This window comes from Alosa alosa, chromosome 9 (assembly GCF_017589495.1).
Source record: "Alosa alosa isolate M-15738 ecotype Scorff River chromosome 9, AALO_Geno_1.1, whole genome shotgun sequence".
Classification (NCBI taxonomy): domain Eukaryota; kingdom Metazoa; phylum Chordata; class Actinopteri; order Clupeiformes; family Clupeidae; genus Alosa; species Alosa alosa.
This window is the reverse complement of record NC_063197.1, coordinates 26,005,392-26,032,046: the sequence shown is the minus strand read 5'-3', so window position 1 is coordinate 26,032,046 and position 26,655 is coordinate 26,005,392. Positions and strand designations below refer to the sequence as shown.

At 42.7% G+C, this 26,655-nt stretch overlaps 1 protein-coding gene across 2 annotated transcripts in view; it reads right to left on the bottom strand.

The window, feature by feature from the left end:
* Window positions 1-26,521, bottom strand: part of LOC125300127 (unconventional myosin-VIIb) — a 30,239-nt gene extending 3,718 nt beyond the window's left edge. Inside the window, exons 1-40 of one of the 2 annotated variants that reach the window (XM_048251716.1) lie at window positions 26,439-26,521; window positions 22,361-22,402; window positions 20,822-20,923; window positions 20,440-20,592; window positions 19,594-19,778; window positions 18,679-18,800; window positions 18,255-18,397; window positions 18,007-18,120; window positions 17,579-17,732; window positions 17,396-17,472; window positions 17,146-17,265; window positions 16,455-16,591; window positions 16,037-16,247; window positions 15,611-15,746; window positions 15,191-15,360; window positions 14,888-15,028; window positions 13,975-14,133; window positions 13,747-13,839; window positions 13,371-13,465; window positions 13,184-13,268; window positions 12,639-12,857; window positions 12,059-12,280; window positions 11,281-11,496; window positions 10,826-10,996; window positions 10,318-10,623; window positions 10,062-10,228; window positions 9,668-9,794; window positions 9,191-9,310; window positions 8,863-9,036; window positions 8,517-8,744; window positions 8,043-8,210; window positions 7,096-7,213; window positions 6,686-6,812; window positions 6,192-6,358; window positions 5,387-5,568; window positions 4,984-5,102; window positions 4,087-4,241; window positions 3,502-3,655; window positions 1,878-2,033; window positions 319-424 (exon numbers count right to left, since the gene is read on the bottom strand). In XM_048251716.1, the coding sequence (XP_048107673.1) occupies window positions 319-424; window positions 1,878-2,033; window positions 3,502-3,655; window positions 4,087-4,241; window positions 4,984-5,102; window positions 5,387-5,568; window positions 6,192-6,358; window positions 6,686-6,812; window positions 7,096-7,213; window positions 8,043-8,210; window positions 8,517-8,744; window positions 8,863-9,036; window positions 9,191-9,310; window positions 9,668-9,794; window positions 10,062-10,228; window positions 10,318-10,623; window positions 10,826-10,996; window positions 11,281-11,496; window positions 12,059-12,280; window positions 12,639-12,857; window positions 13,184-13,268; window positions 13,371-13,465; window positions 13,747-13,839; window positions 13,975-14,133; window positions 14,888-15,028; window positions 15,191-15,360; window positions 15,611-15,746; window positions 16,037-16,247; window positions 16,455-16,591; window positions 17,146-17,265; window positions 17,396-17,472; window positions 17,579-17,732; window positions 18,007-18,120; window positions 18,255-18,397; window positions 18,679-18,800; window positions 19,594-19,778; window positions 20,440-20,592; window positions 20,822-20,923; window positions 22,361-22,402; window positions 26,439-26,447 (5,850 nt within the window). In that variant the 5' untranslated portion in view covers window positions 26,448-26,521. Of the gene's footprint in view, window positions 1-318; window positions 425-1,877; window positions 2,034-3,501; window positions 3,656-4,086; window positions 4,242-4,983; window positions 5,103-5,386; window positions 5,569-6,191; window positions 6,359-6,685; window positions 6,813-7,095; window positions 7,214-8,042; window positions 8,211-8,516; window positions 8,745-8,862; window positions 9,037-9,190; window positions 9,311-9,667; window positions 9,795-10,061; window positions 10,229-10,317; window positions 10,624-10,825; window positions 10,997-11,280; window positions 11,497-12,058; window positions 12,281-12,638; window positions 12,858-13,183; window positions 13,269-13,370; window positions 13,466-13,746; window positions 13,840-13,974; window positions 14,134-14,887; window positions 15,029-15,190; window positions 15,361-15,610; window positions 15,747-16,036; window positions 16,248-16,454; window positions 16,592-17,145; window positions 17,266-17,395; window positions 17,473-17,578; window positions 17,733-18,006; window positions 18,121-18,254; window positions 18,398-18,678; window positions 18,801-19,593; window positions 19,779-20,439; window positions 20,593-20,821; window positions 20,924-22,360; window positions 22,403-24,116; window positions 24,233-26,438 lie in introns of those variants that run through there. The other variant, XM_048251717.1, reaches the window with a different exon arrangement.
* Between the last annotated feature and the right edge of the window lie 134 nt (window positions 26,522-26,655).

The window sequence follows — 26,655 nt, the reverse complement described above, 5'->3', positions numbered from 1 at the left end:
CAGTGGAGAGACATTACAGCGTGTCTATACACTCACACATGCACATCAGACCCAGAGAAAAACATGGGAAAACATTTACAAAGCATCTTTCTAATGTGCATTCTAACTGACACTGCTGTGAATCTAGAAATATTTTTTTTCATTTCTGGATAGTAATAATTGCAGTGAGCTATTGCAAAAATGTAGGGGTTTTTGTTTTACTATGTTTTGTAAGCAATAAGTATATAAACCATCCACTTTTTTGTCAGTGAACCAACTTTAACCAATTCATTTTAACCAATGAACCAAACATTCATTTGATCAGTGATCACGGCGTACCTCTGCGGTGTCGTTGGGGAAGTTGACCTTGTGTAAAATTTGGAAGCTGTTCTGCTGGACTGCATCCAACTCCACCTTGTGTGGGGGGAACTTCCTGGGCTCTGCCCTGTCCAGGAGAGAGGAGAGAGAGAGAGAGAGAGAGAGAGAGAGAGAGAGAGAGAGAGAGAGAGAGAAAGAGAGAGAGGGTAAATAGCCTCAGTATATAGGCGCTGGAGTGTGAGACAAAAAACGAAATCCAGATCCTGCTCAACCAAATCTGATGCAGCTTCATGACAAGAAACAAAGAAATCTACACAACTGTACTGTACTTTGCGTGGAAGACCAGATACATGCTAGCTTAGAAATCTAGTCTAGCAACTCTCCATTGGCTTGTGTGCTAGAAAAATTAAACTTCTATCAGGCCAATCAAATCGTGTATAGAGACGTTAGGCGGGCTTAACTTAATGATTGATGGCAGAGTTGCAACGGTTTGGCTTGAATTCCCTGCTACTTGAAAACAAAGAAGATGGATGTTGCTGTTGGCGAACAGCGGGACAGGAGTTAAGCTTTTTTTAAGTTGGCAAAAGTTTGAACTAGCCAACTAGCTACGGTGGGAAAACGCATCATAGGGACCTATCATTTGAAAGACAACCGAATCCCGCCCTCGGACTGAGCACTTCCCAGACTGACCCTAATTTTAATGTGTTACAACATGAATTAAAAATGAAACACATGATCTCTCACACACAAGCACACAGAACAACTTAACTTAAAGATCTTTTAAAAATGTTAATGAAGAAATTGGATCATAGGGATCATACCAGACACATTACACTACTTATTACTTTGTGCATCTGGTCTAAATCTTCCCAGACTGACCTAATGTTTACAAACTGAATAAAAAAGAAACACACACATCAACAGCACGTCCGATGGACAGGGAGGGTCAGTGTGACATGACATCAGCTCAGACACATGCGAGCGGTGACTGTGATGAGCATGTGCTCCGCCATCCATCAAGCAAACTGACTGTTTCCTGGCACGCCCTGGCACGCTGGCTCGCGGGAGAAAGGGCAACGACACTGAGGAAATGCCACGGAGGAAGGAGGGATGTCCAAGCGACCCAGAGGCCATTTAAGTAGCACTGCTGGAGAACAACTGCTTATAGTAGAGGGAATCAAGCCAGGGTTCTCTGGCTCACGATGTTCCATGAGAGAGGTCTATTTAAAAGCCACTGTGACTGTGTCATTGAAAAAGTCATTGTATGTCAACTTCCTTCAAAGACACTCTATTAATTCATGTCTTATTAAAAATTATAAAAAATCATGCAGTTTCCACCCTGACGTATTTTGGTCATTCATTTGATGAGTCTATAATATGCAGTGTCTTTTAAAAAAAAAATTATTGCCATATTATTTATTGACGGAGGAATAGAGATATCTTCTTTTTCAGTCTTCTTGCTATATTCGCTTTGGACAAAAGCATCTGCCAAATCCAATAACCATATTCATTCATTCATTTGTTCATTCATTCATTCATTTATTCAGTGGTTTCTCTCATCCCATTCTGTGTCCTCTCACCTCAGTGAGGCCTGCAGTCTCTTCAGGCATTCGGTGGCCATTGGGTCTCTGCGGCGCGTCTCCAGGAAGCGCTGGGCGTGTTTGAACAGAATGTTACTGGGGGGGAAGAGGCCACAACAGAGCCACAGGAGATGCCAGCCATGCTCCACGCTGTGCCTGAGAGGTGGAGGCAGAGAGAGAGAGAGAATGTGAGAAAGAGACGGCAAGGTTGAGAGGGAGGTGCACACAGTGAGCAACAATAAGATACATGAGAGAGAATGAAAGAGAGAGAGAGGTGAGCAACAATAAGATACATTGAGTTCAAGCAGAGAATGTTATCAACAAACGGTTCGCGACAGCAGCCATAATCTTGCAGGAGGTGTAATAATGTAGCATTATACTGTAGCTCTGCTGCAGGTATAGGTGTAATGAATGTGCTGTCGATGTGTTTTAAATATAGTAATCTAGGTGTTGTGCACTATACAGCCCCCATCTGGTCCAGACTGTACACTATTAAGCACCAGTCATCCAGTAGTCAGTATGCTGGGTAAGTGAGGGAGCCTGTGGGAAAGGAATGGGGCAGAAGAGGGATGGTCATCTCTTTCACAGATCACTGAAGCCCAGCTGGACACCGCACTGTCAAACAACCACAGGGGAATGTACAGCTGAATGGCTCGAGCAACTTTATTTGGTTTTGCTAGGAAAAACCATAATGTACTGTTTGTGATACTGAGATATGTCTTGTAAGAAAGAGTTAACAAAGTTCACATTTGAACTGCAATATTCATAAGCATGAGCAAAATGTGCAAATTAGCAAATGCTCTATTTAAAAGTAGCTTAATGTTAGAGTGCAGTGAGGGCTTATAAGTGTTTCTGCACGCAGTAGGAGTTAAACCAGTGGCTTTAGGATTACTAGTAACACACAAATTGAGCCACAGGATCGAGAAGGATAATACCTAGAAAAGTAGTAGAACAGCAGAAAACATGCACAGCATTTCACTTCATGACCTTGTGATTAAAAGGTACAATGGGCATTCAAGTGGTGGACAAAGTGACTAAAGCAGAGCACAATGAGCCACTCATAATTCAGAGGTAAAGGTGTCTCTCTGCTATAATTACAGCCAGGCCTTGCTAGTGTTTTGCCTTCCTTGTTCATATTCAATGTAGTTCTAAAGCTGACATACTACATGGGCATTATGTGCCAAACAGGGGTTTAGTGGTAAAATAAGAGATGAGTAAACTATGAATTCTGTGATCCCGGTAAGGTAGACTGTGCCATGCAGCATCGTATTTTTAAAAAGGGCATTCAAAACATGTTTGATCAGGGTGGAGGTTGTTGTCCAATGTTTATAACAATATCAGGGGTATTACATGGTTCCTAGAGTATTGATGAGTGCACATATTGTGAATGTGGATAATACAGTGTGATTTTTGAATGTTAAAAGTTGCAATGGGTGAATAAACTCTTTTGGGAGGTGGATAAACTGTGTTAACTTGCGTTTAGCCTCCACTACATCCCTGGTGCCAAACATAACTACTATCCAAAACAATGGTATGATAATGGCAGTCAGATGGAAATGTATGGGTTTTACACTTCACGGCCGGACTGTTCCTCCATTGTCCCAGGCCCAGTGTGGACGTGTACCTGTTGTTGTTGCTGGTCATCTGCTTCATGATTTGGCAGTAGATCTCGTCCCGCAGCTCCTCGTGCTTGGTGGCGCCTCCAAAGATGATGTCGGTGAGCTCCAGAGGGCTCACCTGTTGTCTGGTGGGGTAGTCGCCCATGTACTTCAGGATAGGTGCACGGGATAGCAGTCAAGGGAAATATTGTTCCCGTGTGGTATATTGGTCAGTTTTGATCGACAGTGTTTTGGAAAAAAACGTGACATGGTCTATAGATTTCTCTGAGGAATACAGTTATAAGTCAATTCACATATGTTGAGGCTCAGATAATAAAGTTGGAGATATATTTAGTAAGTGCACATGTTTTCCCAGGGAACTATGGGATTATCTTGCATGTGTGTGTGTGTGAGAGACCATATATCTGCAGATATCTATGGATACATCCATAATTAGGCTGTATACATGAATATGGATACATCCTGTCATTATGTACACGTTTAACAACACACACAATTGAGGTCACACATGCACAGACAGTATGCTGAGGGTCTTGACTTGAGTATTGAATTGGGGTGTAAAGTGTTTGCTCCCCATATGTAAAGGATATCAGTGAATGCCTGGCAGGCAAGGTGGCCGGGCTGAGGTTGGCCTATCAGTTTCTTCAGCAGCGGCTGCCTGATGGGCTCCCTGGAGTTAGCCCACAGCCTCTCAGGTGCAGCGCCCTTAGACATCACCTGCTTGTTCACATCCCTAGTCGGTGGCCTGCACAGACAATAAGAGAGAGAGAGAGAGAGAGAGAGAGAGAGAGAGAGAGGGGAGGGAGAGGGAGGGAGGGAGAGGGAGGGGAGAGAGAGAGAGAGAGAGAGGGAGAGAGAGAGAGAGAGAGGGAGGGAGAGAGAGGAGGGGATTTTCATGGAGAGATTATACTGGCTGGCATAAATGGCTTCATTTCCATTCCCTGAAACTGTTGAGATGTAACCCAAAATATCTAGATGCACCCTAGCAGCAGCACATTTAATTTGCTGCCCGGGCTAGTCTAGCAACTCTCCGTTGGCTTGCGAACTGGAAAAATGAAACAACTGTCCGTTGGCTTGCGAACTGGAAAAATGAAACTTCAATAAGGCCAATCACATCGTGTCTAGAGTTGGTAGGCGGGCTTGACATAATGATTGATGGCAGAGTTGCAAAGGTTCGGCATGAATTCCCTGCTACTTGGAAACAAAGAAGATGGATGTTGCTGTTGGTGAACAGCGTGACAAAAGTTAGCTTTTTTTTAGTTGGCAAAAGTTTGAACTAGCCAACTAGCTCCACTGGTGGAAAAACGCATGGGACTCATGAGTTGTAGCTCTATCCTATTGTGTGCAGAGGGAATTTTAAAGACAACCTATTATCCCACCCCTCGGACTGAGCACTGCAAACGGTGAGTCCCTAGACCCTACATTTTAATGTGGGTCTGGCTCGTCAGGCTAGTTGAGATGAGTACAGAGGGAAATGCTATGATTACCTGAAGTACTGGAAGGAGTACTCTTTGAGGGTGAATAGGGCCAATCTCTCCGTGCTGGTGCCTCTGAGGGTAGCATTAACCACGTTCTTCCTCTGATCTGGGGACAGTGTCATCAAGCTCTGTGTGGAGAGAACACAAAGCCAAAGTGTCAATCAGTGTCTACATGTATACGAGATGCGTGTGAGTCTAATACTCATTACCCATTTAAAAACTGTGAATCACTGACAGCAAAAATGGGTGAGAAAATACCGTGACATATCTGGATCATTCATTTCAACCAGATAAATTAATTAAGTTGACAGGAATAGGATTTATGAAAGTATAACTACTGTATTTCATTCTACATTGCAAATATATGAATTGTCTGTCATAGCTTGTCACAGAGGGGGAACTGAACACTCACTATGATCTCATTAGTGGGCTTGGTAAGCGTGGGCAGAACCAGGATGGCATCAGATGGCAGGGCGCCAATCTGGCCCGTCCTATCGTTCTTGCCCTTGAACCATCCCCGTTCTGGTGAGAACTCGTCATCTTTGATGAGGAGAATGAGCTCCCCCTTCTTGAAGGTGAGGAAGGTGGGGTCCTCTGAAGGAGACAAATCAAGAGGTCGCCATTAACCATCACAAGTCAACAGGGAAATGTAAAAGTGCTCTTGGTTTTTCTTCGAACCCAGATTGAGATGAATAGGCAATGCCTATGAACACAGAGAAGTCAAAAGAAATACAAACAGACTAAGATGGACAATCGTCATGATGAACAAATGTTACTGAAACATAATTTATATGTTTCTTTCTTTCTTTAATATATTTTGGGGGGCTTTTCGCCTTTATTGTGACTGGACAGTGAAGAGAGACAGGAAGCGAGTGGGAGAGAGAGATGGGGTGGGATAGCCAGTTGCAGCACGTTTCAACCAAACTCTTTCAAATTTCAAAAAAATTCTTACTCACAAACGAGTTACTAGGAGTGCTGCTTGGGTGTTGAGAGGTGTATTCCTCTGGTACTCTTCAGCTTGGAGATCCAAAATGTCTCCCAAATAAACAGTAATTCTGAGGCACTCACAAGGAAGAGTGTCTCGGAGTTACTGCCTCAGAGTTCCTTGTGAGTGCCTAACTCACTAACTCTAACTCACCTTTGAACACAAATGTTGTGCCTTATGTTGCTATTTCCATAATGTGTGCATGAAATTAAAACAATCCTCTATCTCTCACCTTGTTTACCGGACTCCTGCAGGGTGACTGCATACTGTGAGCGCTCCCTAAGGCCACCCAGGAACATGGTGACCACGTCTGCTATGTCTGCAGCACTGATTGAATTGAGCATGAAGTCACCTTTCAAGGTCAGGAGACACACAGACTGACCAAAGCCCTTTCCTTCCCTGGAAAAGGGGAGAGAAAAAGAGTAGGGGGTGAGGATAGAGCTGTGTATTGGGAACCTGGCGATGTGACATGTACTGTATCATGACATGGTACATATTTCCACATCACATTTTTGATAGTATGACAGTGAAAGTATTATAGTATGACAGTGATAGTATGACAGTGATAGTATTATAGTATGACAGTGAAAGTATTATAGTATGACAGTGATAGTATTATAGTATGACAGTGATAGTATTATAGTATGTCAGTGAAAGTATTATAGTATGACAGTGTTTTTGAATACAGTATTTTAGAATCAATACAGTGATTCTCAAAACCAATACCTCATGGTGTTGACCCCTGTGACTTCAGGGAAGGTTAGCTGCAGCACCTTCTTCTCCCTCTCATCCAGGAAGGTTATGCCTGTCCAGTTTATAGCCAGGATGAATTTGTTTTTGGGTAGAGCTGGTCCTGCGAAAGAATTAGAAAAGCTACAGTACTTATTCAAACTCTACAAACGAATCACAGAGCAGTGCCCATTTTTGCATGGTGTCATGTAATTATATTAAATGTTAAACTCTTGCAACTCTTTTGGACATTAGTAATGCCATATCAAATAACCACCAAGATAACATATTGACAATAGAGCATATATAGATTTTGAATTCCATTCCTCTGTGACATTGAGCACTCAATTATACAATTACAATTATACACTATATTGTAAATCCATTTTATAAACTGTTCAGATTACCTGAGAATCTGACCACCTCAAAGTATTTGGAGAACAACAAGGGCCACTTCTGCTTGGCATAGTCCACCACCTCTGCCTTCACCACGGGGGCCCTCTTCTTAGAGTTTATATACGGCCCCTAGCAAACAACAAGTCACACATCAATGAAACAGCCTCTCAGTGTTATTGCACCCACAGGCTTAGAGACTAGGTTAATGATCTACTCTGGTTGTGCTGTTCGCCGTTGCTAACAGGTCATATATGCGCAGTAAGGTGAACAGATGAGCATGCCAAAGTTCTGAGGTAGCAACACATTCACGCTATGGGTTATGTTTGGAAGGGAAGGTTTCGTTGTGAAGAAATATCAATAAACAAGCAGTTTAAAAAAACAGTGTCCAAAAGCTAATGGTTTTAAGCTTTTGGCAGGTTTTTAACATTGCTCTGGGGCTGAGTAATCTGGTTCATTTCACATCTCATTAAAATCCTCTCATATCCACCTCAGTGCTGGGAAAGTTGCTTATCAACCTGTATTTTAAAACCAGACCAAGAACAACAAAACTCTTTCACAACACTGTCTCATTTACAAACAGGGACGGATCATGGCTTGTGCCAAGTGTGCACGTGCACAGGGGCCCTCAGCCAATTCATTCATTTCTGTGTGGGCCTGAGTTATACTATATGACATAATGTACTACTAATTTTCATTGTGTGAAATTGTGCACCAGCCTGCACAGCGACAGCAAAGAAAGACGCTACTGGCTGCAGCAAGACGCCACATGCATCGCCAAGAAATGCGCCGCCATGCTGCCGCAGTCAGGGGAGGGGGGGGCCTTTTGATATTGTGCACAGGGGGCCATATTTGTTTAATCCATCCCTGTTTACAAATCCACCGTATTGGCAAATATCAAGCAAACTTAAAACAAACAAACAGCTGTACAAGTTGTGCTCTTATAAAGGTGGCTTCTCACTTCCATGTGTGCCGCGCTGACCATCTGGACCCACTTCTCCTCCGTCTTGGCCTCCTGCAGGGTGGAGCTGATGCACTCCTCCACCACGCTCTTGGCCTTTTCCGTGCTGGTGTCTGCGCCATGCTGCACATAGAAGTGTTTCGCTGCCAGCTGGATTAAATCATCCTCCTAAAAGAACAGCAAAGGGTAGGTTTAGCCCTGGGATTAGTGACATGTGACAGCATGAATTGACATGTATTATAGTGCTTGATATCTAAACAATAAAAACGCACCTCAGGCTTTTCCTGATAACATCTGACTTTTGATCCCATCATAAATGATTTCTTCCCTTCCCTGAAACCCGGGAGGTAATATAGGGCATATAGATAGTTTCCCTACCTTATCACACTGGGGAGGTAATATAGGGCATGTAGATAGTTTCCCTACCTTATCACACTGGGGAGGTAATATAGGGCTTGTAGATAGTTTCCCTACCTTATCACACTGGTACTCTCCACACTTCAGGCCACGTATGACTTGTCTGTAGATGAGGTCGGTGCTGATGGCGTCCTCGGAGCAGTCGTGCCACGGGGTGAAGATCTCCTTGCGGAAGTAGAGGCGCCAGGGGGCGTGCTGCTCCTGCCCGCCCTTCCGCTTCACTTCCTGCTCGCACTGAGAGATGGCGTCCATGACGTGGTCGCGAGCGTTGCCCAGTGACCACACCTAGGCAGAGATTACCGGAGGCAGATTCAGTGACTGAGCTTGAGTAGGACACATCCTGTCATGATCCGAAATACAGGTAAGGCACAAGGCAATCCCTGGGGACGCCTCCCTAACTCACCTTATCGTACAGTGCCATGTAGAGAGAGAAGCCGAAGATGTCGTAGAGTTTGAGCTTCTTGGAGAGTGTTATGCAGATCTCCTTAGATGTGGTGGCAGAGTCTATGGGCAAGCTGAGAAGGCGGCCATCCATGAGGGTGATTGAAATGGCCATGGGCTTCTTGGCTTTGGTAGCCTGGGTGAGAACAACGGATGGGTGAGCACCTCGGATTTCAAAATATTCCCTCCAGCTCGGGGATATTTATAAGTGAGCCCTGATTGGTTTCTCATTTGTCATAAGTTGCTTGAAACATTTTGTGGGCGTCAGGCCCTCTCTGTCCAGGTCTCACCTGCAACTCCAGCCAGCTGGGGGGCTCTCCGCGCACCCCATTGGCCATGGTCCTTCTGAGCCTCTCTGCGCAATAGGGGGCATATTCCTTGGGCCCAGAGCGGATGAAGTTTTGAAGGTACTACAGGAAGAAGGAGTGGTGTTAGATAGGGGCTATGTGAAACATACATTCATTCACCTTATATTAAGGTATACATTATTCTGGAAAGTGGATTAAGACTCAAATTGAAAAACATATCACATAGTAATATCATTTTAGGGTTAATGGGCTTTATGATCCAAATATATTCAAGAGATCTGGGATTTCACTCCTTGCTAGGACATCTGGTCATGACTAAGCCAGACTGGGCACTACTTTTTCCACCAAGCAAGCCCTGGTTAAACATTTTGCCTATTGGCAAATTCAGATAGTTGAAGCACAGTGCTATGGAGGACCTCAGGCTCTAAGAGGAACCTCCATCTCCGTGGTTGGGCTGACCTTGATAAAGCGATCATTTGGGGGGAAGATGCCCAGGCAGAGCGACAGCAAGATCCAGCCTCGGTAGAAGCTGCTGCGGATGGCATTCTCCTGAAGCTGCTTGCAGATCTGACAGTAGATCTCATCCCTGTGGACAAATTAAAATTGACACTATAAATGTGTAATTATTATTTAGGAGCAAAAATACCAAAACACCTCATTGTACACTTAATTAAGCTCTCTGAATTCATTGCAGCACATGAGAGGTCATCTGTAAAGCTAACTGGGTCTCAAGGGAGCACATTTTAAAATATGGCCTGCTGAGGCAAATACCTGGCAGTCCAAATCTGATTATCTTTGTCCATACCAGGTTATAGCAATAGCAGAGACAGCCAGCGCTGGTTTGACAATGTACCTGAGATCACGTCTGACGATGCCATAACCCACGATGAGGTGGAGCTTCTCCAAGGATGACAGGGGTCGATCAAGAATGAAACCCCCCTCTCTGCCCACCACGTCCTCCTCACTTAGCGTCTGCAATGTGGGGGGTTTGGAGACGGTGCCATCCATCTCATCCTCAGCCTGCATGGAAAAACAGCATTTGAAGGTTGAGACAATGATTAAGAAACGAGCTTGAAGTATGTCAAACGAATACGGATCATGGATCTCACCTCCTCTGAGATCATGGATGGCTTTCGGCGATTCATGGCGTTCGGCGCGGCGGAGGCCTTTCTGTTGGCGCCACCTTCCTCGGGGATGGCGGAGACCTTTCGGTTCTTGCTGAGCTTGTCGGCGAACATGGAGGGCTTCCTGCCTTTGGGGTCCTCGGGAATGGAGGACCCTTTGCGGTTGAGAACAACCTCCTCGGGCATGCTGGAGTCCTTGCGGCGGGTGAGCAGGTTAGTGAACATGGAGCTCTTCCTGTTGCGCTCGTCAGGAGCTGTGGAGATCTTTCGCAGTTTTGCATTTCCCATCCTCTGTAAAAAACAGAAGGCGACACGTGAACCACGACAGTAACCAAAAAACAAAACAACAATTATTGACCTATAGGTTCAAACAATCTGTTAAAGATAGTAGCAAACATATTGAAGAAGTTAACTCTCTCTTAGGAATGTTCTTTTCAGGTGCTTTTACAGGTCAAAATAAGAGCACAGATGCACAACACACACACACACACACCTGGTTCATGCCAATCATGTGACTGAGGCGTCTGTTTTGTCTCTCAGCCAGATCTGTCTGTAGTGAGCGTTCAGCATCCAGGGGCCCATTTCTCCGGACCTGCTGATGATCTTTGGGCTCTGGGAGATCCCCCATGAACCTCAAAATGAGCCACCACACTGTCTTAGCAGCCTACAACAGTGAGCAGAGAAAGTCAGACAGAGGTAGCAAAAAGGGAAGATTTTTTCAAAACACTCAAAGACACTTTACAATTTTGTGCAACATTAATACATATGGTTTAACCAAAAACTATTGGTTCTTCAAACCAATTTTAACAGGCCAATTCTTAATACACAACCAACCAGGCACTCACAAAATAACACAATTTGACTCCTAAGATACACCCTCAATGTGCAGTAAGCTGGGTTTGAGTAAGTGAAATGTGTACAACTATGATTGGTCTACGAGTCCCATACCAGCACGTCTCCCTCATCATCGTGGTAGAGCAGGGGCTGGGGCAGCCTCCGGCGGATGTGTGTGGCTGAAGCAGCGCCCTGGAAGTACATGGCAGCGAACTTGGAGAAGGAATACTCATCCAGGTCGTCATCGTAGTCCTCCTCGGGCAGGTCCTCCGCAAGGGGAGTCTCGTCCAGGTCGATCTCCTCCAGCGCTATGCGCTGCCCTTCAAGGTCCTGGGAGCAGAACCAAGGACCAGAACCAGAACCATCATCATCAGAGCTTAAGAGTGTTCTCACAGCTATGGACTAAGTACTGTTTAATCAAATGGCATGAGATTTAAATAAAATCTACTGATATCAAATTCAGAGAAACCACAGTGTTATGAGGCTGGAGGCTTAACCTCAAACACCTCAACTCTCAAATGTTATTTTGTGCTATAATGTAAATTTATAGAAAGCAACTTGATCTAAAACTAGTATAACAGTAATGAAAATGCAGTGAGATAGATTGTATATACGTTTGATAATTACCGTTAGTAGTATTTTTTTTATATTGTTAGGTTACACCCAGTCCTGCTTCCACTAGACTCTTATGTAAAAAAGTATATGGCTCCCCTGTGGGCAACACCCACACACACACACACACACACACACACAAACACACACACACACAAACACACACACACACACACACACACACACACACACACACAAACACACACACACACACACACACACAAACACACACACACACACACACACACACACACACACACACACACACACACACACACACCTTAAATGGTACAGGGGCTTTGCCCTCTTGCCCTCCCACCACAGGGGGCAGGAAACCAAAGATGTCATCCATTGCCTGGTCCATTGCCTGGTCATGGTCATTGAAGGGTTGTTGGGCGGCAGCCTCTTGCTCTCGCTTGTGCCGCAGAATGTCCTCCAATCGTCTTTGTCGTTCCCTGGAAGCCAGCTCCTCATTCCTTCTATCCTGTGCCGACATGAAGGCCTGGGTGGAGCACAGGAAACCAGCAAACGGTCAGGAAAAGAGAATGAACCAGGCCCCAGTAAAGAGAGCCCAGAAGCCCATTATTATGTGACAGTATCTTTTCAGAAGCAGAGAGAGAGAGAGACATTTATATAGTACATATATTACACACATTCATACATAGGTCTACATACATACATACTGCATAAATACATAAATACATACATACATACATACATACATACATACATACATACAGTCTTTACTTTATTGCTCCCACAGGAAATGTAGCTAATCATTATGTGCTACATCTTCATCCAGCTCTTCCACAGCTCATGAAAATAGGACACGAACGTGAAACAAACAAAGAGTCACGTACATCCCTCTTCCTCTTCTTGACAGCCTTGCGGGCCAGCATGCCCCGGGTGTTTGCCTGCAGGATGATGATGGCCTTCCGTTTGCGCTCAAACTCCCGGCGGACAACGAGTCCACGGGCGTGCTTTTGGATAACCAGAGCGGCGGTGCGCTTTCGCTCGTACTGGAAGCGCATCTGCCTGCTGCGCACCGTAGCCTGCAGCCGCGAAAAGCCCAGGCGCACCTGTTGGAGGTATGCAATACGTATGTTACCAGACAACCACCTGTTGAGACGCTACAACTTAGTATAGACTGCAGTGTACCAGACTATTGATAGGTGATTTTCAGACAAACTACATGTCTGTGCCATTATAAGCAGTAACATAAACAAATCTAATGTCTGTGTTTGTTTCTGTATTTTAACAAATATCTACAAACGGACATAAGCATCACAGAAGTGAGGAAACATCAGATTAAACTGCTAATGGGTAGAAAAGATGAATGGCTGGTTTTGAGTGGTCAGTGTTACAATGATGTTGCTCTCATGTTCTCCACAGCACAATAGCTCACCACTCTGAACTGCTTGCGGCCTTTGTGGCCGCGCCAGTGCTTCTGGAGGACCAACACAGCTGCCTTCTTCCGCAGAAAGCTCCTCCTGTAAACAGCCAAAGAGCAGAAGCATTGTCACCATGGTCACAGAGCATCTGGGAGAGAGTGGTTTAGCCTCGGCCTGAGATGATGGAGGATGGGATTTCACCTGTACTTGTAGCCCCTCAGGACTCTCTGGATGATTTGGGCTTTGTAGTGCAGGGCATAGTCTCTCGCCAGCTCCAGATCAGTGTCATGGAAGTCCTGAGTGTGGAGAGTATTGGAATCAGAACATATGATTTTTATATTCATATTCAAGTAGTTTGTCAAAATGACCATCCATTTGGAGGAATAAATAGTTGAGTGTGTGAGTGAATGTGAGTGAAACAAATGAGACAATATAGAGAATATAAGTAATGCATGAGAATTAAAAAAAAAACTGTCATGACCAAAAATGTGATTAAACTGGTGAATATGTGTATAGCCCCTATATCATGCTACCATTTTGACAAGGCTGTGGAATGGAAAAAGCAGATCTGCCATACCTTAAGAAAGATCTTGGTCTTTCCAACCTTCCAGTCATCTTTACCAGTCAAGACGTTTCCACAGATCCATTTACTGCAGTCTTGGGCACTCTCCTGTGTGACATAATACAGAACAGGAACTGCTCATGCCAGCCATGCACTGATGCTTTATAGCTCCTGTTGGTACAGGGAACCTGAATATCAAGCGAGCAAACAAACAAGAGCTATGAGGGAGAACGTTCCACTTACAGTTTTGGGGTCACACTCAGCGCTGTTGAGCAGCACACGGTAGCGGTCGAGGAATTCCTGGAAAGTGTGGCGTATGGGGTAGCCAGCCTTGCGGATGCGGATGGTCTCCAGCATGCCCGAGTAACGCAGCTGTCTCATACACAACTCCCTGTCAAACAGCTAGCACAAACACACAGCATAAGGACAGAGCAGAGCAAACGCCAGCAAGTACAACTGCAAACAATGCCGTTCCTGATAAGCTCATTTATTTGATTCTATGTTTTGAATTTCTGAAGTAAAAAGGTAAATGTAAAGTATTTAGCCGTTGTTTTTCTTCAAGGCAAATTTGTAACAGGCAAGTTTCTAACCTGGGTCACTAATGGCTACAGCACAATACCCCTACAGTAAAATTATGGTATCCCTCGAACTAAAGTGGTATTCTTTTGGTATTCCATAAGTTATTGATGTTGTTGTTGTTGTTATGTGGCTTTAGAATGTACTGTGGTCCTGAAGAACAACACAATGCTGTGGCATTAAAAAATAAAAGGCTCCCTGTCTGTGGGAGGAAGGAGAAATGTCCTTAAGATGACACAGAGAGTTATGGCTTGTTACAAGTACAGAGTTCAATTCCAGGATTAAATTGCATTTTGCATAGCAATTTTCCACAGCGAGCCAAAGCAAAGATGTAATCCTTGTCTAGGAAACAGTCCCACAGAGCAACAGTTTGTCATGTTGTTGGCAGGCACATTGTTGAATGATTAAATCTTGGTCAGGGGAGTGCTTTAACATTGATATATTAGTTGTGTTAAAATTTGATGCATAGAAAATGACACCATGAGGTCAGTTGACCAAAATGTTTGGTGGTCCAAAATGTTACTGCGTACTATAGCCAAAACAACATGTTGCACATTAGATATGGTCCTGTGGATGTTACCATGGGTTTTTTGAAGTCGTTAGGTTTGATGCAGCGGATAAAGTAGGGCTGGCAGGCCATCAGTGTCTTCATTAGGGCATCCAGGGACTGACGGAACTGACCGGACAGAGTTGGCACTCGCTTCTTATTGTCTGTGGTTTGCTGTTGAAATAGAGGGCCGGGACATTAAGTAATTTTGTCACCAGAAACTGAGATGTGGCTTGAAATGAGTGTAATATCATATTGCATACAGTGTATTATTATTACGTTATGTATAAGAATATGCACTAGTCTCTGACAGACTGTCTTGAGAGATGAACTCACCCGTAAGGAGTTGCTGGGAGTGAAGATCAATTTGTGGTTGCCGGTGTTCTTGACGTTGTTGAGAGGTGAGAGGTCTTTGCTGAAGATCTGCTTGAGGAGCTTGTTACTGGACTTCTCCACTAGCTGGATGAGGTCAGAGCTCAGGGCATCCCTGTTCTTCTCCAGGAAGCCTGAGCAAACAGACAGATGTGACAGAGAACCTCAATGCACAGAGGAATCAGGTATTTTGTATAGGAGGCAGTAGGTCTTTTATAATTTTATATAATTTTATTCCGTTTAGAATTGGAAAAATGGCTCAATCGGAATAAAAATGACACATATAAACACCTTGATCAGAATAAAACATTAACACAGTACATATAACAATACACAGTGATAAAGACCACTGGGCACTTTAAGTTAAAATGAGTCATGATTTACCTTTTGAATCATAGAATACAACCCCAGCAAAATGTTGGATCCCAAACTTTGTATCGTGGTTGTTCTTTGGAGAGATGTAGATGTTGGTCTTTCCATGCGTATGGTTTAGCTTATTCAGCAAGGTGGTGTCTGTGCCCTGTGAATTAATTTATTAACATTTCAGTCATAATTATGTCATGTTGGCTCTGTTATTTTACTTCTGTGTACATATTTCAATTTGTCTGATATATTTTATGCATCATATTACACAATATGATGTTATATTTTCAATTTCTACAAATACAAATAAAATACCTGTATCATATCATGTCTTCCTTACTTATCAGTATTAAAATGTCAGCATAAAACAGTGTTGAGTATGTAAATATATAAGTAAGTATGTGTGGGTCATACAACTAGCCATGCACAGTCGCTGGCATGTCTGACCTTGGGGAAATTACTTTCTTCATCGATCAGTGATAGGACATTGAGAGACTTGTTGGCCAGGACGTCCAGTGTGCGCTGGTTGTCGTTGTATTCGATGAGCGTCCAGACGATGTTTTCATGGGCGTACTCCTCCTGCTCCAGCTTGAAGACGTGCTTCACAAAGAACTGCTGCAGCTGCTCATTGGCAAAGTTGATGCACAGCTGCTCAAAGCTGTAAACAGCCCACACAAACAGACAGACACACACACACACAGACACACACAGTGATACAGATGCCCACACATAGCAACAAGGGAGCATGGTGGTCAAAACTGTGTTTTGCTGTCCCCCTAAAATCTGTCACAACAACAGTCCCATTTAGAAGGTCACATTCAATACTGGATCCAAACAAATTATCACAAGTTAAGTGTATACATACCTGTTCAGGGTGAAGTTCTCAAAACCAAAAATGTCCAAAAGGCCAATGGATGTAGGTTTGGAGTCCTCTGAAAAGGGCTTGGAAATGGCACTGTTAATCTTCTCCACAATCCACACAAACATCTTCCCATAGATTGCCTAAAAGATGGGAGGTCTATATGTAAGCTGATTCCTTATTTGACAGCAAAAATAAATAGTTAATTATAGTTTATCTAGTTGACAAATGTTCTGAAGAGAAACCTTCTTTATCCAGTACCCAATCTGCTGTGGTGTAGTGGATGGAGAACTTGAGTGCAATGAGGCGCTGGGTTTGAATGTATGCATATGTGAATGTATAAAGGGAAGCTCTATATCATTGAATCATTCTTTCATTTTAGGTATTAATGCATATGTTATTAAAGAAAGCTGTGAGGATTTTAACATGAATTGCACATTTATTATTATTATATTATATATTATATTATATTATTTGGTATCTGTTTATGTTCCCTTGACTCCTATCTCTAAAGCTATTTAAAATAGTTGAAATGTTCCTTTAATTAAGTTGAGCTGGCTCTTCAGCACAAGAAGTTTCATTACTGATAAATCCTTTTATGAGTACATGACAATAACCTTAAACTTGAACTTGAACTTGAACTTGAACTTGAACTAAAGCAGCTGTCAGTACACTACACAGCTTTAGGTGGTCCCACCTTTACAAAGGCATCCCGGCCAGCCAGAGCTTGTTCTGAGTTCAGTGGCTTAGAGACACTCTCCCTGTTGGTCATAAAGGACCTTTGAGTCAGTGCCACATCCAGAGCCTTAGTATCAACCTGGGAACAGGAAGAAAATGGGAGACGGTGTCACCTTTCACCACTTGTCAAGAGCACTACATGTATAACAAAGCACAGAGAGAGGCTGCCGATCAGCTCAAATGAGAGATAGATTTGTGAACTACTGTACCTCCAGCAGCTTGGCAACCATGGTGAAATGAGCAGATGAACGAATATCACAGCTCTCCAAGTTATTTAAGATGGTGGCTTAAAAACGAACAAACAAACAAACAAACAAACAATTATGTAAATGTACATCAGACTAACGAAACAGTACATGTCCAGCATGCATGGAGAGCTAGCGTGTCTGTACCTTCAAAGTTCACATTGCCCAGGTGCAATATGGCAGCCAGGAGCTTGTTGATCTCCCAGGTGTCATTCTCTGAGAAGGTGAGGATCTTCATGGCCGAGCGGAAGTGAGCATACTCTTTTATGTCGTCCCTGCCCTCACAGGAAGTGCATTTACCCTGCCATCACCACACACAGCCATGTCAGTCCTCATACAACTGCATTTGTAATCAGCTATGTTCATAATACACTATACCTGTATATCACAAGGCTATCAGAATCTTTCTTATAAAGTTGTCAAACAAATTATAAATTACTAACAACCTACAGCAAATACTGCTATAAGAGTAAAAGACAAAAGAAGATCAATAGTCAGTATATAGTCGTCATGAAAAAAACATGAGCTAATTAGCTCAGCAAGTTGGCCTCATCTGTTGTCGGCTGTCACATTACCATGGTCAGGTAGTTGTATTCTGCGGCACTTTCAAGAGACAGGATCTTCTTCTGATCAGCTGACATCCCCAGCAGCATGCAGTAAAAGATGTGATAATTCCTCTCATCTGAAGCCTGAGCAGACAAAACGCACACGTCAGAGGATCATTACAGGGCCTTTTTTTTTGCAGTCTTGCTCCCACTAACTCTATAAATGACATATTATTTTGCTAGAGGGGCAAATTTAGCAAATTACTTCCCTCTCTCACCTGGTGACACACTCTGGACTTCTCCAACAGGTACTGTTCAATGCGGGCACTCTCAATAGCTCCTCCCTCAGTAAAGCTGATGTCGATGTATTTTCCAAACCGACTGGAGTTATCGTTACGGACAGTCTTTGCGTTACCAAAGGCTAGAGAAACATTAGGAAAACATCAGACACTACAACAATGTTATCACACCCAACAATAGATAGAGAAAAAGATAACCACCTGTTTGATATAAAAGTGCTTCCTAATTATGGAGGAGGTATTGAGTAATACATGAGGACTGATAATCTGAATTTCTAAAGTTTAGTTTGGACTGTTTAAACAGTTACTAATAACAATGTTGATCTGATGAAATGCCTGTTGTTTCTTCTTCCCTACAAAAGAGGAATAAGACCAACAGTGATGATCATGATAAGAGTCCTACCCTCTAGTATGGGGTTGGCCTCCAGCACTTGCTGCTCAATCCAGGAGCGCTGGCCACTGACGGCAGCCAGGAACTGCAGCATCAGCTTAGTGCTTTCTGTCTTTCCAGCTCCCGACTCCCCACTTCAAAACCACACAGAGAGGCATCAGTATCACACTCATTTCACTGACCTGACACTGAGCTGCTTCTCAATACCAATATGTCCCTTTGCCTTGGGCCTTGTTCAATTCTAACCATTTTTTTTTCCACAGGGAATTTGGCATGGCCTACTGTAGTCAAATAGTAGTAAGATCATATTAAATGTCACAAGATTCAGAAAGTAAAATTCCTTTCATTTTGTGTCACTTAGAGAAAGGAAAAAATAATGTATAGAATAATATGCTGGTTTGAAAAAAGGATGGAATCACTAGATGGTTTTCACAACTCCTGCCACTCATGTAAATGAAGTAGGTGAGCTTTTTCACATAGCTGTCAATCGTGGTAAAGAAGGCAAAAACATCCTCCAGCTATTAAAGTTATAGCATTATCCAGAAGTAAAAATAAGCTGCTCAAGTTCATGGGATGTGGCTTTGCTTCATTAGGAAAAACTGGACATTATGAGCAAATGAGAGTCAGCCGTGGCCCACTGGTTAGCACTCTGGACTTGTAACTGGAGGGTTGCCGGTTCGAGCCCTGACCAGTGGGTCGTGGATGAGGTGCCCTTGAGCAAGGCACCTAACCCCTCACTGATCCCCGAGTGCTGCTGTTGAAGCAGGCAGCTCACTGTGCTGGGATTAGTGTGTGCTTCACCTCACTGTGTGTTCACTGTGTGCTGTTTGTGTTTCACTAACTCACCGATTAAGTTAAATGCAGAGACCAAATTTCCCTCATGGGATCAAAAAAGTATATATACTTAAAGGCTTGTTGAAGCCTGACCTTATGACACAGCACTGGTCTTTACGGTTGCGGCGCATGTTGAAGAAACAGCTGTCGGCCACAGCGAACACGTGTGGCGGCAGTTCGCCCAGCCGGCGGTCTGTGTACATCTGCACCTGCTCCACCGTGTAGAGGGGCAACAGTTGGTACGGGTTCACTGCCACCAGAATAGAGCCAGTGTATGTCTGAGGAGTGAAAGAGAAAGAAAGAGAGAGAGAGAGAGTCATCTGTAACAGTGGCACTGTTGTGTCTGTTAATGGTAGATTAACACATTAGCACGAGAGCTATTACAGTTTTCAAAGCAACTTTGAGGTTGAAGGGGAATAGACAGGCCTCAGGGCTAACAGCTGTAATCGATGGTGACTGACATACACAGTTTTATGAGGGAGCTCAAGCCAATGAAACTCAAAACTTTTCTCATCTGATCCCTGCCCAGATCTTGATTACAGGGCGATCCTGTTATAATGATAATCTTTATAGTGACTCATTTGCCGACCTGTGGTACTCGTGTCAGGTGTAGAATTTTTGCCAGGATACTATCTGTTTTCCCCTACAAAGAAGACCTTATTTATCTCTATGGTAACTAACAAATCCATGATTACCGGTACCCATAAGGCAAAGTCTTTCAGGAAGTATCTTTCAGGAAATATCCTCACTTGTATGTCACTATGGATAGAGGCATCAGCTAAATAAATAAATGTAAATGTATGTAGGCATCTGAATATCATTACACATGGATAGACGTGTGTAAATGTACACTAATAAACACTATGATCAAACCTCAAAAAAAACAACTCAACAGAGAGACCGTTAACAAGGGTCTTAATGCAGATAAGGCTGACTTACATAGATGGTGCCCTCTTTGTGTCGCACCAGAAGGTTTCGGAGGAGCCCTGCCTCATTCAGATCACCTAGTCGGATCATGTCATCTACCCCATTGATGGAGGTGGGATGCATGGTCTTCAGGGAGCTTTCCAGCTTTTTTGTGAGCTTGTGCTCCTGTAAAGACCCACAGCAAAAAGGTTACACCCCAAAAAAGATACATGGGTGAATGCTAGCATCAAGCTTGTGCAAAATTCCAGAATTGAATTGAAACTGGCTCTTAAATTCCAATTGAATTCTTGAATTTCACTTGCATTTCAATTGAGGCAGTAAACAGGAAGCAGAATTGCAATTCGAATTTTGCACAACCCTGGCTAGCATGTTACTGCAGTTTAGCATGACTTACCATTCCCTCATCATCAAGCAGCTGAAGGTCCCCCCTTTCAGACAGCTTGACCTGGGCTCCAATGGGCACCCCGATGCCCGAATCGATCCAGACATAATCTCCCTTAGGACCAGAAGTTTAAAATCAAGGGTTAAGTGTGATATATCTGATTATTTCTTGCAGACCACAAATATGTTTACCGTACAGTGCACAGAAAGCATTCACAGCGCTTCACTTTTTCCTTATTTTGTTATGTTACAGCCTTATTCCAAAATGGATTAAATTGACCCCCCCACCCCCAAAAAAAAAAAAACTTCTACACATAATACCCCATAATGACAACTTAAAAATGTTTGTTTGAAATTTTTGCAAATTTATTAAAAATAAAAAAACAAGAAATCACTTGTACATAAGTATTCATAGCCTTTGCGATCAAGCTCAAAATTGAGCTCAGGTGCATTCTGTTTGCACTGATCACCCTTGAGATGTTTCTACAGCTTAGAGTCCACTTGTGGTAAATTCAGTTGAGTGGGCATGATTTGGCACACACCTGTCTATAAAAGGTCCCACAGTTAACAGTGCCACAAAAAAAAGGGATTGTCTGTAGACCTCCTCCGAGACAGGATTGTCTCGAGGCACAGATCTGGGTAAGGGTACAGAAAATATTCTGCTGCTTTAAAAAAAGGTCCCAATGAGCACAGTGGCCTCCATCATCCGTAAATGGAAAAAGTTTGGAACCACCAGGACTCTTCCTAGAGCTGGCCGTCCCTCTAAACTGAATGATCCGGGGAGAAGGGCTTTACCATCCCTACAGTGAAGCATGGTGGTGGCAGCATCATGCTGTGGGGATGTTTTTCAGTGGCATGAACTGGGAGACTAGTCAGGAGGATTGAGGGAAAGATGAATGCAGCAATGTGCATAGACATCCTGGAAGAAAACCTGCTCCAGAGCGCTCTTGACCTCAGTCTGGGGCGACGGTTCATCTTTCAACAGGACCACGACCCTAAGCACACAGCCAAGATATCGAAGAAGTGGCTTCAGGACAACTCTGTGAATGTTTTAGAGCGGCCCAGCCAGAGCCCAGACTTAAATCCCATTGAACATCTCTGGATGGATCTGAAAATGGCTGTGCACCGATGCTCCCCATCCAACCTGATGGAGATCGAGAGGTTCTGTAAAGAGGAATGGGCGAAACTGGCCAAAGATAGGTGTGCCAAGCTTGGCTTCATATTCCAAAAGACTTGAGGCTGTAATTGCTACCAAAGGTGCCACAACAAAGTATTGAGCAAAAGCTGTGAATACTTATGTACGTATTATATTTTCAAAAAATGAATGAATGAATGAATTGAATCCATTTTGGAATAAGGCTGTAACATAACGAAATATGGAAATAGTGAAGGCGCTGGGAATACTTTCCGTATGCACCATACAAGCAGTGGGCAGTAGAAACTACGTAACTGAACAGCACAATTTTAATATAGACTCTATTCAGATTGGAACTATAACATTTAACTTTATTTCATGATCTAATGACTAAGACTATAACATATTAAACCTCACCTTTTGTAGGATGACCATGGCTGAAGTCTTCGTCTCTCCTCTCTGTAGTGGAATAGAAACAAAGATTCTACATGTTACATCCAACATTTGTCATGAAACAAGAGATGGGAAGCAGTAGCAGAATCTGTTTATCTAGTTTAATAACTGTTGAAAGTCCAAGCACACATCCTTATGTGTCATATAACTGCACCAAAATGGCAGTCAGTATAATAACACAGACTGATGAGATGATAGCACAGTATGAAAATTACAACCATGAGTACCAATTATGAACAATTGCACAGGTGTGAAACCTTTCACAAGCGTCCTTTTGTATTAAAAAGTTGGTAAAACTTTATTTTAATGTGTCACTGTTACAGTGTACCTACCTAATTAGGTACAGTGGTACAACCTGTGTAACAACATGTACTATCAGGTACTATCATTGTACTTGCATAATGTATTTGTGGGTACCTACATATAGTTGTTACATTGTAATACTGAGTGCTTTTACAAAACTTTGCCAATTTGCCTAAATTTACATCAGAGGCAAAGAGCTGACCTGAGACCTGCTGTATGGGGTAAATCGGGTCATGATAGATTTGATATACAAAGCATGCTTAGCTCCAGTCAAGGCCTCATTGTCTTCATTGTACATGTAACAGCTGTGCTGCTACAACCTTGTTACTCTTTGATACAGTGGAATAAACTGGAACAGGTCTTGTCTTGGAACAGGTCTACATGTACTGTGTGGTGTAACAGCAGACACGTTTCAACACATCAATTACAGGATGCATAACATCATTGACAGGATGTAAATATGTAGATGTAAGTACTTAACTGGTACACTTTATTTTAATGGGTTTATTCCACTGTATCAAAAGAGTAATAAATGTGTACCAACACAGTTGATACATGTACTACAGTATGTAGGGTAATGGCAGACATGTTCCAAGACACCAATGACACAACATACATGTAATATGTAATTGTAAATACTTAACTGGTACACTTCATTTTAATGGGTTTATGCCACTGTATCAAAGAGCAATAAGTGTGTACCAACACAGTTGATATATGTACTATGTAGTGAATTAGTAGACCTGTTCCAAGACATCGAAGACATAACATACATGTCATATGTACATGTAAGTAATTAACTGGCACACTTAATAGGTTTTATTCCACTGTATCAAAGAGTAACAAGGTTGTAGCAGCACAGCTGTTACATGTACACTGAAGACAATGAGGCCTTGACTGGAGCTAAGAATGCTTTGTATATCAAATCTATCATGACCAGATTTACCCCATCCAGCAGGTCTCAGGTCAGCTCTTTGTCTCTGATGAAACTTTTAGGCAAATTGGCAAAGTTTTGTAAAAAGCACTCAGTATTACAATGTAACAACTATATGTAGGTACCCACAAATACATAATGCAAGTACAATGATAGTACCTGATAGTACATGTTGTTACACAGGTTGTACCACTGTACCTAATTAGGTAGGTACACTGTAACAGTGACACATTAAAATAAAGTGTTACCAAAAAGTTTAAATTATTTGAATCTTACACATATTGGAGTATGCAATGCAAGTGTATAGAGTAGGACATCCAATGGACAAAAGGATTGTTTTCCGCAGTACCATAAAAAACTAAGGAACGCAATCAGCTCACACTTTCTTGACTTCCAAGTTATTTGTTGGAACACAAACTCTTGACATAAACACATGAGTTAAGACACAGCAAAAAACAAAGCAAAAGTAACCATCATCATTACCTGCTGTAAGTGCGGTCACTGGGTGGTCTAAACAAAGACCCCCACCCTGCTCTTTGGCTGGTGTGCGGCTTACTGGTGGTGTCCAGTCCACCCAGACATCAGGGATAGAGTGTGCCAGGAAACAGGCGTATTCCTGAACACCCAGTTTATTACCTGCAGACTTTGATCCCAGTTTGGAGCACAACCACCCACCTCTATATAAGCTGGCCGTGGCTTAATATATCCAGATAGAATGTTCGATAAGGAACGGTACGGTGAAGCTAGCTTTACAGGAGTATGCTTAAAGAGCTTACTGGTGTCAGTGGGGGACAACTGCTGTACCCTTGATCTGACTCCTAGATTAACACCTTGAGGGCTAACCTGGGTGAAAGCTAACAAGCTAAAATGATAATGAGCTTTGAGAATTGTGAAATCCCTATGTGCTAACTCATTTGACAGAGTAAAAAGTATCCACGCCTCTGTGATAACCATAGAATGTCTAACATTTTTGATGCAAAATATCACCTGAATAACCAACAAAGGCCTTTGGACTCCTACGTCATGGAAGGATATAAAATGTCCTGGCGGACCTGACTGATTGCTGCGAAGTCATAAACTTGTAAATAGCACTCTGACAGCTCATCTCTCATCCTACCTAAAGGTGTGTTACTGCAATATCACAGATCACACCCTCCTTTTTGATAATGACAACTAACTAAATCTCTCAATATGCTTGGTTGTTTTCTTTTCCTTTCTGAAAAGTAAGCACAGAAGAATGGCAAGTGGACAGAGAAGCCATGTATTTTCTCCTCTTGAGGGATTACTCTAAGAGACACGCCCAATCTACAAGATATCTCCAGTTATCTGATACTGCATGTACACATGTTAAAAGATATGACATAGCATCTTGCCTCTATTTTACAATAGGCTATTAATATCACTGACATTATGAGACAATATAACAACAGTGACACATTGTCACAGAGCATTTTAGAATGTCTCAGATTCACATATTGTGCCACGTTTCTGCCCATAGTATGTTCAGACTAAAGAGCAGAAGTTTCACATCCATCCAACTGAATCCCATAGTACTCATGGCTCTCAGCTGATTAGGATACCCATTATAATAGGTATCTCTTTTTGATCTAGTGGTAACTGGGTGGGCAAGGTTTGAGGAACTTGAACTCCTTGGGCATTTTTAACAAGGAACTGAGAAGTGGCAAATCAGCTGTGATTAATGAGTTAATGAGTGTAGCCTACTGTGATAATGATGGCAACATATCCCTCTAAACCACATAACTAATACAATATCACTGTTATTTATTTTGCAGTAACAAAAAATAAAGGTAAAGTAAAAGTAAAATAAAAAATGAATATGTATTTTATAGAAAGTTGGGAGAATGCATTTCTCTTCTCACCCTCATAAAACATGTTTTGTAATGAAAAATATTGTTTTCAGGTTGTTTCCAACTGGGTCAGGTATTGGACACTTTAAATACTCCTCTCTTCCATAAATGTCAGCACAGAGGAAAGGTTAGCAGCACCTCCAACACAAGGTGTGGTTGGAAAGATTCCCTTGTTTGTTGACAGTAATGTAATTCTTCTGACCTTGGAATTACACTGATTTTCACTTGTGGTTTTCAATGGACGTGATAACCCTCAATGACAAATAGCCAGGCTAACACAGACTGCTTCTCAAATCTCAACTGCGAGATTTCCAAGAGGCATTAAACTGAAATTGGTACATCAAACTCCTCCAAAAGCCTTACAGCAAACACATCTTTTAAATGTGTTGTTTACTCAATTCCACATAAAATAGACGAGCCTATTGTTTAACACAGATGTCATCAGCACAACCATCGGTTGTGATGAACAGCACTGTTATTTACTCTTCTGTCTGTCGTCCTCATATTAAGTCTGCCTCATGCTGGATAAACAGTCTTGATTGGTTCTTGGGTTTTTGGTGATTTGAAAATCGGTCTCATTGGGAAGGTCTCCAGACGGACACGCAGAGCAATTTCACATGTGCTAACAGGTTCAGTGATAAATCCAGGCTAAGTGACAATGTATGGGTCTTGCTAACACACCCAGTAACAATCACGCCCAGATAAGAAATTGATTATGATTCTTGAATATCTACCGTTGCTTAGTCTGATGCGCTAAATATTCAATTAAATATTTTTTGTTAAGACCTTCCTGTGTCTTTTCCTTTTTAATTTATAACCAGAATAATCTACAATCTAAATAACTTAGAATGCAGAATTCAAGCACTTGTTTCTTTTCTTGAATGGTTTAAACTAGGCCTACCCCAATCTAGACGACTGAAAAAAAGTTCACCCATACCTTCATCATTCCACCCTGCCGTACGAGGTCCACCGCTAATGTCAGTTCCCGATCTCTTCTATCGTGCACAGGGTCAGCACTCCACTCAACTCTGTCCACCACGCCTTATTAAGTAAGCTTTTTATCTTAAACTCGCCCAAACAGCACTGGGGCTCTACTGATGATCAACCAAACTGCGCTGCTTCTATGCACCACCCAGGAACAAAGACCTGGGACC